This window comes from Puma concolor, chromosome C1 (genome assembly GCF_028749965.1).
Source record: "Puma concolor isolate L17-30 chromosome C1, mPumCon1.1.hap2, whole genome shotgun sequence".
Classification (NCBI taxonomy): domain Eukaryota; kingdom Metazoa; phylum Chordata; class Mammalia; order Carnivora; family Felidae; genus Puma; species Puma concolor.
In genome coordinates, this window is record NC_141674.1 from 101,479,696 (window position 1) to 101,492,669 (window position 12,974).

General features: G+C 44.7%; 1 protein-coding gene across 1 annotated transcript in view; it reads right to left on the bottom strand.

Annotated features, from left to right (window-relative positions):
- Positions 1-12,974, bottom strand: part of SPAG17 (sperm associated antigen 17) — a 236,047-nt gene that overhangs the window by 22,562 nt on the left and 200,511 nt on the right. The window contains exons 46-50 of the mRNA XM_086717947.1: positions 10,180-10,316; positions 8,498-8,682; positions 6,288-6,348; positions 3,219-3,363; positions 646-790 (exon numbers count right to left, since the gene is read on the bottom strand). Of these exons, the coding sequence (XP_086574073.1) occupies positions 651-790; positions 3,219-3,363; positions 6,288-6,348; positions 8,498-8,682; positions 10,180-10,316 (668 nt within the window). The 3' untranslated portion in view covers positions 646-650. The remainder of the gene's footprint in view (positions 1-645; positions 791-3,218; positions 3,364-6,287; positions 6,349-8,497; positions 8,683-10,179; positions 10,317-12,974) is intronic.

A 12,974-nucleotide genomic window follows, 5' to 3' on the forward strand; every position in this document is an offset into this window, starting at 1 on the left:
AAGAGTCTGCATTCAAAATGTCTGAGAACCACTGGCTTACTTATAAAGTTTCAAGTTCAGAAGGACATCCTGGTGTCGGTGCCCCTGCTTCTTGGAAGGTCAACACTGAAAACAGCACTTAAAAGAATGAACTTTAGGGGTGCCTGGATAGCTCAGTCAATTTAAGCGTCTGACTGGCTCAGGTCATGATCTCGCAGTTTGTGAGTTCGAGCCCCATGTCCACAGACAGCTAAGAGCCTGGCGCCTGCTTTGGATTCTGTGTCTCCCTCTCTGTCTGCCCCTCCCCTGCTTGTTCGCTCTCTCTTTCTCTCTCTCAAAAATAAACTTTAAAAAAATAAACATTAAAAAAATTTTTTAAAAAAAGAACGAACTTCAGAATCACATTGAAGTAGGTTAGATTTTTACATCATCAGCTTCCTCATTTATAACGTGGGAAAGAATACCTATCTTATCAGTAGTGTGAGGATGAGATATGATAATATATGTAAAGGAGTAGCTGTTTTGGTCATTAAAAACAAGTATTTCCTTTCCCCTGGGCTTAGTGGCTCATTGGTTTCTGGCTGTAAGAAGAGAGGAACAAACATGAGGTCTAAGGCCTCGCATATGAATGGTTACCAGTCAAATTCCCATTTATTACTTACTTACCGGACCTAACGTGGAGAAATTTTACGGGACATGAAGACTCCAAGTGCAGAAGAAGAAATCGTAGAAGTCCTCTGGACCATGGGATTTTCTTTTCCCTGAGGAAAATCTTTTGGTCTCTTATCACAATTGCTGCTTGTTAAAACTGGTAAGATACTCGTTAAGGACTTTTGTGACCAAATGATGTGTATATACAAACTCGTTAACATTTTCAAATCAGAACCTCCTCTCTAGTCTCATTAGCTCTGTTTTGGGTCCTTTACCATGCAATGTGAATTCTGTGGACTCAGGCTTAGAGGAAGACGGACGGATATTGATTTCCTGGAATTTCTCCTGTCCACCCAGTGTGTGCTTCTCCCCTGACTGTGGTGAGTCTTCCTATAGGAGACATCAATCACCATAATCAGGTCCCAAAATCACATCAATGTCTAGAGGTCATGCCTTTTTTTCTGGGGAAGGGATAGATCTTGAGAAATGGGCTACAAATTCTCACTACTGACATTAGAAGTAGATAAAAGATCTAATAAAACTCTCTGCCCCATCTATCTATGCCTGACAGGTGGCCTTTAATCTACGAGCATAAAAGCAGAATGACTTACTGTGACCAGCAGCAGGGTTACAGTGTCTCTGGGTCAGCATCTCATAACTTGTGTGAAGAGGATGTATGGAGACTTGATTTAATTCTTAGAGTAAAAAGCTGGTTCTTTGGTTAGTTTTCTCCTATCACTGCAGAAGAACCCTGCCATCCATAAAAAAAAAAAATAAAAATCACATCCCCCGTGAGGTCTTTTCTTGAACATCCCACTTTAAATTGCAGTCCTCCTTAATCCTCCCTGTACCCCCTTTCCTACTTTTTATTTATCTCCATTGTACTTACGAGCAACATTGTAGTCCTTGTGTTACTTATTTTGCGTACAGTCTGTTCTCCCCTTGGAAAGTAAGCAACGTAGGGGCAGGGAGTTTTGTGTCTTGTTCACTGCTGTATCCCCAGTGCCTAGAACAGTGCCTAGCACACTAGAGACACTTCCTTTGAAATAAGTGAACAAATGAATTCAGCTCCATTTCCACTGAAACCAAGGTCATCTGACGCAAGCTTCCCCAAATTTCCCCTTCACCTCAAAGTCTGGATCCTTAGCCATCCTCACACGCCCCCTCGCCGAGACTAAGCCTTCAGCTCTCGTCTTAACTATTCTCTTGCTCTCCTTTGGATGCTGCTGCTTCAGTTACTTCCTCTCATTCATATTTTTTAATGTTTCTCTTCCATTCCCTTCAGCCAAATCTAGCAGTCCTACGTAATCTGAATTCTCCAGGACATCTCTGTAGCACCTGTCAACGAGGTCCGTGTTTTCCTTGAAATTCCTTGCGTGGCTTCTGAGATGTTTCTTGGTTTTCTGATTGCTTGTCCTGTCTCCGCGGTCTCCTCTTCTTCCTTCTGCGTCCTTAACAGACCCCGCAGCTCTACTCCTTTTCCATACCTCCAGTTGTCTCCTCTTTGTAGATGATGTTTATTTTTTTATTTTTTTTTTTAACGTTTATTTATTTTTGAGACAGAGAGAGACAGAGCATGAACGGGGGAGGGGCAGAGAGAGAGGGAGACACAGAATCGGAAACAGGCTCCAGGCTCTGAGCCATCCGCCCAGAGCCCGACGCGGGGCTCGAACTCCCGGACCGCGAGATCGTGACCTGAGCTGAAGTCGGACGCCTAACCGACTGAGCCACCCAGGCGCCCCTGTAGATGATGTTTAAAATCATTACCTCTCCTGCGCTGTCTCTTCAATTGAGATCCAGACCTGCATGCTCCAAACCTTGAACTCTTGAGTCCTCTTACTGCCCTCCCTCAATGGGTTCCACCTGAGATTTTACAGATTCCTCTCCCCCGCCAAATGTCTTTCCACCCATGACCCTCTTCCGTAACCGCCACGGGGTAGTTCCTGTCCTTAGGCTCGGCCTAATGAAGCGGCCTTCCAACGACTCGTTGTTTCCATTTGCACCAGGTTGCTCCTCGACATGTCCAGCACGGTAATGCTGGGTTCATCTTGATAAAAATATGACAATTGTATCATGCACTGGATCAATGATTCACTCTTGCTTCTATAATAAAGTTTAAGCAGGGATTCAAAATCTTCCACAACTTCCCTACTATGTTTCCTAATACCCCTAAGGTCTCAACGAGTTGAACTCCCTATACGTCCCAACACCCAGAACTCTCCTATTGCTGTGGATTTGTTTGTTCTTTCTACTTAAGTCTCCTTTCCTCAAAAGTTTTAAAAACAATTCCCTGCTTAATTCTGATTGTCTGATACCCCATAGACAGCAATGAACACTGACATTCATTCAACTTGCAGTCACTGCTCACGTACTGTGTTAACAGGCATTTTGCTAGCCGCTCACAAAGACGAAGACAATCTTTATCCTAAAACTTCAACTCTACGGTTTTAAAAACAGAATTAATGAAGCTATGGAGTGCAGGTGTGGGGGCGGGGGGGGGTCACGGAATAGCATTCTAATATTTTCTCCTTGCTCAAATGTAATTTTTGCTCTATTTATGACTACTCAAATTGAACTTTAAAGGATATTTGCTTCCACGGGTAAGAACAGGATGTCATGCTCGGTCATAATCTCAATATTGTGCGAGATGTGTGTTGATCCCCTGGCACCTTCTTCTCCAACAGCCATGGCAAATAACTCCACTTTCAGTTCCGTCTGCAGACCCGCTGCCACCTATAGGACACAATGTAGCTTTAGAATCAGACACATCGGGGCTCAAATCTGGGTTTTAACATGAATTTGGGCAAGCTAGTTAGCCTCTCTAATCCTGTTTTCCCATCTATAAATTTGGCGCACATGAACCATCGCAGTTAGGCACTTACGAGAATTACTTTGTAGATTAGCTAGGTAGACTTCCATGGAGCAAATGGGACCCAGGATAAATTGTTGAAGGGGAAAACCAGGTGCCATTTGGGAAGAAGGGGAAGAAAAATAAAAGCCAACGTCCTGGAGGTGGCACTGAAGGCAAAGTTTACAATGCCCGCAATCGTGCTCCTTCTTGAATATCTGCAGTGAGTTCCTAGGGGCATCTTTGCAGATAAAGAGAAGTTTATAAAATAAGCGACTACGTGAATCGCACAACTTCCTGGCCCTGCCTCTTAGTTTATAATGTTCCCAGTGGAGGGCCTATGTTGTGACAGAGCCAGTATAGGGAGACGGGAGGAGTTCAGATGCCAAACTGCTTAGGTCTGAAAGCTACGTGGAAGAGGTCTGGACCAACAAAGAAGAAACCCGATATATAATGAAGAAGAAACACAGCAAGGAATGGGCTTCTTGCCTTGTCCCTTGAAGAGAACACTGGCCAGGAAAGAAAGAGCTGTTTGTGTTCCTAAGCTGCCTCTCCAGGAGGTAGGCTAAGAGGCAGACTTGAGAACAATTAGCCAGAAAAAAATATATCAGAAACCACCACATGGAAAGCAGTTAGATACAAAAAATTTGTTTTCTTCAGTATAGTTTGTAAATAATAGGACCGGAAAAATGTTTCAACTTTTTCAACAATGTGCTTGGGAAGGTCTGCTGGACGGTATCCAATGCTCCATGTCTGAGGACCAGGCCCTTCGCCCTGGAGCCCAACACAGAGGGCAGGGCTGGGGTGACGCCACTCCACATGGCAGCTGGCATCCTGCCATCAGGTCTACCCGGGCTCCGAGCACATTCACTCGGTGTTGGCAACCAACCAAGCTGAACAGCGGTTAGCTTTACATATGGACAAGTCTATAGATTATATTTGTGCAGAGCCAAAACTTACTGTCAAAAAGAAAAAAAAAATATTAAAAAACTAACAGTCGAGAGTGAGCTTCAAAGAATACACGCTGGGTTTTTAGTACCTATAAAGATTGATCCAACAGTCATTTTGGCTTTGGGCATTGCCCCTACTTTAAATGAAAAGAAATCTGCTAACTTCCCAGAACAGTGGAAGGAGAGCTGACTTTGATTTTTTGTTTTGTTTTGTTTTTTGCTTTATGTTGCGAAGTTTCTGAAATCTTGACGCAGTACGATGATGAAATGTGTGAGAGAGGTGCTCACGAATTGGTGGGTCTAATCTCAAAGTATATTTCTGTTTGGAACTGCAGCCTGCAAACTACTGTTTTGTAGACCATAAGGTATTAGGGCTGGAAGAGGACCAAGAAATTATCGGGTCTAAGCAACTCCTTTTTTTTTTTTTTTTTATTTTTTTAACGTTTATTTATTTTTGAGACAGAGAGAGACAGAGCACGAACAGGGGAGGGTCAGAGAGAGAGGGAGACACAGAACCGGAAGCAGGCTCCAGGCTCTGAGCCATCAGCCCAGAGCCTGACGCAGGGCTCGAACTCACAGACCGTGAGATCATGACCTGAGCCGAAGTCGGACGCTTAACCGACTGAGCCAACCAGGCGCCTCAAGCGACTCCTTTTATAGATGAGGGAAACAAGGCGCGGAGGGTTTAATTAACCAACGGCACTGCTGCTGGTGGCACTGTCATTACAAGAAGCCAACTGATTTTGCACCATACCTAACTGCCCCTCTGTGTCAACGCACAACCGTGGCAGTTTTAAGATCCTGGGACTCGGCGAACACCGTGTGCTGGTTATAGAATGGGATGCCCTTGCTCTGTGTTCCCATGAGTCCGTGCGCGTCCCAGTCTGTGATGGCTGAACCTGTGTCTACCAGATATCCTCATTTCATTCTGTCACGTAGCCATCCATCTCTTGTGTCCCCGCTATGTGCCCAGCTTTGCGAGCAACTTGTGTGTCCTACTCATTTTTAACATCCCCTGTCCCCTGTCCCTATCAGTGGCGTGCTCAAGTAACTCAAAGCCTGTTGAGTGAAATGGGAGGAATGTTAAACAAGACGATGCGCTGATCAAGAAATAAATGTTAAGATTTACAAGTATGATTTTGTTATACTTTATATATTATTTTATATTTTGTATATTTGTAAACTTTTGTTTGCCTGATACTACATTTCTGAAATTATAATTTAAAGTGAGTGACAACATACAGATTTTATATTAAACACCCCACGTTGGGGAATGTGTTGAATAAAGAACAGGTTGACATTTTAAAATTGGCATTTTCAGAGCTCCTTGGAGAAATGAGGGGGCTGATGACGTTAATATACTACCATTTCTTTGTATGTCATTAGATAATATTCTCTTGGCAAACCAAAATAAGCCAAAGGTACATAAAATACAAAGAGTAGAATATTTATTTTTCCAAGGAGTTTTTCATTTTGCAGACAAATTTATTACAGGATACCTTGAGGTAGTCAGCTTTCCAAGCGCATGTCAAATCATATTTAATTTTTTAAAAGGTAGTTTTCATACAACTATACGTAGCTGTAGTATTGGGACAAATGAGTGAACTTCAGGAAAGTTTCCATAGCTGGAAGTTTAACTCTATTTATGCATAGGATCTGTCTCGGGGTCATTACACGAAGTAAGTGATATCAAGCCACATATTGTACCAATACCAGGGATCTTTTGCTTATGATCCTAGAAAAATCAGACTTCTACATGGTTTAAACTGAATGCACAGAATGACTTAAAAGCCCACTCCCATGCACACACTCCCATGCACACACAGGGACACACACAACAGGTAGCACATGGGACTTACAGGACCGGGTTTATAAGTCACTTTCAGTCCTGTGCTGGGTGGGGGCTGCTTCACCCTAAACCTGCCAGGCAAAAAGAGAAAATAAATTTACGCCATCACGAAAAAGCAGTGAATGAACTGGGATGTCATAAAACCAGGAAGGTGTTAATATTTGCTACAAAGGAGCAGGGGGTCCACACCATTAAAGAACCGCCCAATATTCAGTTGGGAGAAGCTGGGGCCCCTTTCACAACCCCCTTTCCAGCAACAGTTTTCATCAGCGTCAAACAGACTCCAACCCCAGTTTCAACCCTCTGTTATTGGATGCCGCCGACCAGCTTGGGCTCGGGCCGACTGTCGTGAATGTTTGGCTGGTGTGTGCACGGCAGCATAGCCGCCAGTGTGAACACCGATGCTGCCTGCCAGATCATTAAGCTGAAGAATAAAGGCTCTTTTGGAAAGCAGGAGAGAGAGCATGGGAGCCGTGGCATGGGGCTTGCATGTTTGGGGAGAAGAGAAACAGAAAAGGCTCAGAAAATGTAGAGACCTTGAAAAGCCCCAAGCTCACACGTGGTGCCTATTGATCTCTTTCCCTTCCTGTGGTTTGTGGGTTCTGCCTGAAGGTTAAAGACCTGGAGTAAATTAAAATGCCAGGGAAAGCCTACCTCCACGATGACCTCAATCCCGCTCCTTCCACCATCGACTTTGCTGTCTGAGCCATAGTGGCTGAATTTAACAAGCTGAGGAGTGAAATCCCGAAAGCTAAAATTCTACACTGAGTAGACAGGATCTGCATGGGTAAGTTTTATTGGTTTGAAGTTGGTTCTCTATTTCTCCCCACCCACTTTGTTGGCAGTAGCCTAAAAAGACAGTAATGTCTGATCTGGTGGCCTGGTTGTTTCTGAGGAAACCAATGTGATTCCTGAAGCTGGGTATTTGCCTCAACTAAAATGGGATGTTGATCTTTTAAACCAGATGCCTCTGTAGCTTTATTACATCTGGTTTCCGGTCTCGAGTCCAGAACCATAAACTGGAAGGACTTGCCACTTACAATGAGCATAGCTCTGCAACTGAAATAAACATTTATTCCACTGTTTTGGGGGAGGGGACCCCATATTATGCTTAAGTTTAATCCAAAATAGAATAGGGAAGATTTTGTAATTGGGTATAGACACTTGTAATTGGGTATATGTCCTGGTATAGACATATGGTCTATTGACCCAGTGGGAAGGACTGAACTCCCACACAAGAAGTGACCACAGCTGTGTGGATAAAGCATGGTGCCACATACAAACAGGTCCACAGGAGATCTGAGATCCTGTCTTGCTCTAGCCAATAAGACCTTAAAACATGTTACTCTGATCCTCTGTAATAGTCTCTGCAAATTCTAAAATTCTAATGATCTGGAAATGAAGGATTCTTGTCACTGAATGCCAGCTGTAGGGTATTTTCAACTGGGAGGTCAGGCTCTGAGTTACGGCCAAGTCAGATCTTCAGAGGCAAAATGGCCCTAATGACTCAGGTTAATTTTTTTTTTCCTTTTTGCCTCAATTATGCAGAAATAGTGGAGTTAAAATCCCATATGGATCATAAAGTACAAACAAATGTCAGCTGGCATTATAGTGGGTGGTGGGTTTGAGAAATAGACTTTCAGGTTTTATGCATTAGTTACTATAAGACTTGTACAGGGGCGCCTGGGTGGCGCAGTCGGTTAAGCGTCCGACTTCAGCCAGGTCACGATCTCGCGGTCCGTGAGTTCGAGCCCCGCGTCGGGCTCTGGGCTGATGGCTCGGAGCCTGGAGCCTGTTTCCGATTCTGTGTCTCCCTCTCTCTCTGCCCCTCCCCCGTTCATGCTCTGTCTCTCTCTGTCCCAAAAATAAATAAACGTTGAAAAAAAAAAATTTTATAAGACTTGTACAGCTTCCCCTTTAGTTTTTGCTACCGTAGATCAGCCCCTGAATTGCTTCTACCAAAGTATGAATAACGATTAATGGGAGGACAAAGAAGTGCCCACCACATAGTTGAGGCTTGAAAAATACTGATCTGATGAAGAATGAATGAATGAATGGATGAATGAATGAAGTAAATGGTTGAATGAATGATGTGAGGATTCAAGAGTCAAGGTGTAATTAGAATGCAGTTCGATAAACGTTCAGTGACACAGGTAGCCAAAGACAAGTCCCAGCAAAGGAGAAAGTGACGTGAGTAGACATTTGGTGCCTTGGCCTCACCTGCAAAAGTCCACTCCAACATTCTTGAGCTTCACAGTGGTTGCATAGGTGTGTCCTTCTTTTAGGACTCCAAACTTCACTGATGGTGGGAGAAGGTGGAATCCAAAAGGGGATGAGTTCACGTTATTAATGGCAGCAGACGCAACAGAGGACGTTTTCACTTTGCCTCCAACCAAATCTTGCACCTTTGCATTTAAGGAAAAAGTAACAAAAGAAAATGGTTCCAAGTTGTGTTCCCAAGATAAGAAAAAGGCCCTATCGCCAGAGGAAAAGAACTGCTTGGCTGTAGGAGGAAACGAACACTATCGGTCTCGTGTAATCCTTACAACAGCGTGTAAGGACAAATTTTAGGCTTTCAGGATGAAGAAGCTGTCGTTCCGAGAAGCGTAAGGCGTCATTTGCTCAAGCAAAAGTTTCAAACTCAAGTTGGCCTGATTCTAAACTTTATGCTTTTTCCTCTGTGCCAGTGACTAGCGAACTTCAGCTTCCAGTGACTAGCAAACTTCAGCTTCCGTCCAAATCACCTGGGAGGCTTGTTAAGACACAAACTGCTGACTCTACCCCCCAAGCTTCTCAACCAGTAAATCTGGGAGGGAGGGGCGTGAATTTGCATCTGTAACAAGTTCTCAGGCTTTGCCAATGCTGCTGGCCAGCTAATCACACTCTGTGCTCTTATTATCTTGTTATTGGCCAGCACTGAGCTCAACCTGGGAGTTCATTAGAACGGCCGGTTCTCAGGCCCCCGTGACTCAGAATCTCCATGCTCACAAGATTCCCAGATAATCATGTGTGCATCAAAGTTTGAGAAGCACTCTTACCATGTAACACTTACATTGCAACCTATTCTGTGATGACAATGAACACACGGTGCCATGAAAACATCAAAGGATAACTATCAAAAGGATTGGTAGGCTCAAGGCAGGTGTTCCCAGCAGAGATGAGAGGAAATCTTAATCTTGGAGGCTCTGAGGAAGGAAGGAGCTTTTAAAGAACTAAGGGAGGGGCACCTGGGTAGCTCAGTCGGTTGAGCATCCGGCTTCGGTTCAGGTCTCGTTCTCACGGTTCATGGGTTTGAGCCCCACGTCGGGCTCTGTGCTGACAGCTTAGAGCCTGCTTCGGATTCTGTGTCCCCCCCCGCCCCGCCTCTCCCCCACTCACGCTCTGTCTCTCAAAAGTGAATAAAGATTAAAAAAAATTTTTTTAAAGAACTAAGGGAAACCCATGATGGCTGAAGTGAGGAGGGGGGCAAAAAGAGAGTAAAGGCAAACAGGGCTTGTAGCCATGCTGCCATTGTGGATTTTATCCTAAGAGCCATGGGGAAGGATGGCCAATGATCCCTGGGACCAGTGGTGCGCTGGTAAGCTGGCTCTCTGAAAAGAATGTTGATTAGTAGCATTTGCTGATGTGTATGGTGTGAGCACTCCCAGCAGGCTGATTTCAGGCTAGCCATGGTTTAAGAGCCAGCTCCTAAAATTCCCCTCGTGAGCCTGGATGAGCTGGCCCCGGGCAAAGGGCGGCCTTGGATCATTCTCTGTGTGATCCAAAGGCCTTCACGGGGAGATGATGGTATGTATGTCCACTCAATCGCAGTACCCAGTGGCTGGACATCAGTAACTTCAATGGGTCGGGATTGCATGAAATGCCGCCTGGCTCTGGGACATTGGTCCCCATGTCTGTTTTACCTTTGTGAGAGGCTGGGACTTGGGCTTGGAGCTCAGCAGGTAGTGAGGTAACTTCACTTTTTCTTTCCTTGCTTGCCCCGCAACATCCTGCAGCAACGACTGGGTGGGGATTTTCACAGGCTCACAGGACTCTGCTTCTGTTAGAAAAGTTTAAATTGTGCCACACAGACGTTTTACTCAAAGACATTTGAGGGCATACCAGAGTTTATGAGAACATAAGCCAACTTGGGAAACTTTCCTTCTTACCTTTTTAAAAGAACTTATTTAAAGGAACAAAGTCAACCCTAGCGTTATGTCTTTACATTTTACAAAGAGATTGTAACCTAACGTTGGTTCTCACGACACCCCTCTGAGATGGGCGGGCAGGTGCTTAATAGCATCATCTTTTCTAAATAAATGAGAAAAGTCAAATTCTGAGAAGCTGGGTGACCAGATCTCCCCAGGGTTCTTTCCGTTAAATCAACGAGGGACAATACAGTAAACATTGACTCGGAAAGATCTTTTAAAACCGATGAAGGAAAAAAATGTATATTTTTATATATACCCTTATATATGTATAAGTATTTATATACTTCTAAAAAGTGGCTTAGTAATTACAGGTAAATTAAGCCAGGGAATTAAATCTTCAGATCACCACACTTGGTGAAGGAGTGAGCAAAACTAGATAATGTGCATAGATAGCTGCACCTGTCTTTCTCCAAATACCCAGTGGTTGAAATAGCAATAGTAGTTTAGATCATCTGATTTAAACATCCTTCCTTGCATTCAGATCACCAAGGGCAGGAAGGCATGGAAACCAATGTTTGACTGTCCACCATGTGCAGTCAAGCGCCACAAGTGTGTTCTTACATGTAGCATCTTACTCAATCCTCAGAAAATTCTACAAGCTGAGGGCTATGGTATTCTAATCACTGTACACTCAGCACTCTCCCCATTGCCTGTTTCCACCCCCCATTCCGCCCAGACATACTTCTGGTGCCACAACATCTCCGGCTCCAGTCACCAAGATGGTGCATGACCCATGCAGAGCCAATGTGGGCTCTTCACCAGTATATTTCCAAGAAGCTGACAGTGATGGCCCCAGCTTTGCCTACCGGGTTATGGATCTGGGAGAATCAAGATCTTGGACCTCTACTGTCATGGTCCCTGCCTCATGGACATAGTCTGTTCTTTGCAGGAGAGGGTAAAACCAAACAGGGACAAATCGGGATGAAGCAAGATGGAGGTGGTGGGGGGGGAGGGCTGCCCCAAGAGAGGGGCAATCAGACACAAACACACTCCTTAAAAGCCAGAGTGCCTGGATCCAGTCAGCCCTGGGCTGGCACCACATCCACTACTCTGTGGCTGGCTTTAAGGCACCAGTAAATGTCCCCCCACTTTTCTGTTCAGCGACTTTGAGTTCTCTCAGTTACAAATTGAAGAGTCGTAACTAATATAATAGCAATCTCTCTCTCTCTCTTTTTTTTTTCTTACAAACAAGACAACTGAGGTTAAATAACTGGTCCAAGAAATGGAAAGAAGTGGCAGGGCTGGAATATGCAGCCAAGTGAGTCAGACTCCTCCAGGAACATGTTCCTTCTCTTAGTGTAAGCTAACAGAAAATACAGATACTGGTCTCCACCCCTGGTTGCACAGAACTCCTAAAACCCTTGGAATTTCCTAGATGGTAAGAACGCTAGGAACATCTTTTGTTCTAGGATTTGGTCTTTGACCCAGGTTCCTAACACAGGGCTCTTAAATGCCTTGGACTTTCCTGGGTAATCGCAGAGTCTTTTGATACAATGAGGCTACTCTTCCTGAGCCCCTGGATAGCTTCAAGATGGGGGCCAGTCACCAGAAAGACCAAGACATGATTAGCAGCTTAGAACTTTCAGTCCCACCTCCGTCCTCTGGGAAGGGGAGAAGAGATGAGATTGAGTTAATGATGGATCACGCCTGGGTGATGAATCATTCATGAAACTGCCCACAGTACAGGGTTGCGAGAGCTTCTGGGTTGGTGAACACATCTGTGTACCTGGAAGGTGTGCACCCCAATTCCACAGGGGCAGAAGCTCCTATACTGGACCCTTCCAGACCTTGCCCTATGCCTCATCATCTGGCTGTTCATCTCTGCCGTTTATCATTTCCTTTATATAATAAGATGTGAGTTTGGAGATGTTGTATCAAATTGTAAAACCCTAGGTGGGGTCATGGGAGCCCCAGTTGATAGCTGGTTGGTCAGAAGCACGGGTGACAGCCAGGATTTGCAACCCGCACCTGAAGTTGGGCGGGGGGCAGTTTTGTGGGACTGAGCCCTTCACCTGTAGGGTCTGCACTACGTGTGGTTGGTGTCAGAATTGAAGTGAATTGTAGGACACCCAATCAGTGCCGCAAAATTGCTTGGTGTGGGAAACTCCTCCCCCCGCCCCACCTCTGGGCACAGAAGTGTTCTGTACGAATAGTGAGTTTTTCCTAGACAACTGCCCCAGTGTGTCCCAAACTCATCCATGCATCATAATCCCCTGGGCTTGTTCTAGAAAAATAGAGGTTCCCAGGCCACAGGCCAGACAAGCCCAATTTTAGACCAAAACCGAATCAGAATCTCTGGGGATGGAGCTCAGGGAGCAGTGTTTCAATGTCTTTCCCTTTGGTTACCATTTCCTACATGTGCAACCATTCTAATGGGTTGATGTACCTTTTTGTTTGTTTTCTTACCGTATGCATATTACTGTTTTGTGTCCATGCGTTTTACGAGTCTAACAAGTTCTAATTAATTGCTCACTCTGTTATTATTAACAGTAAATACCGATAGGGAG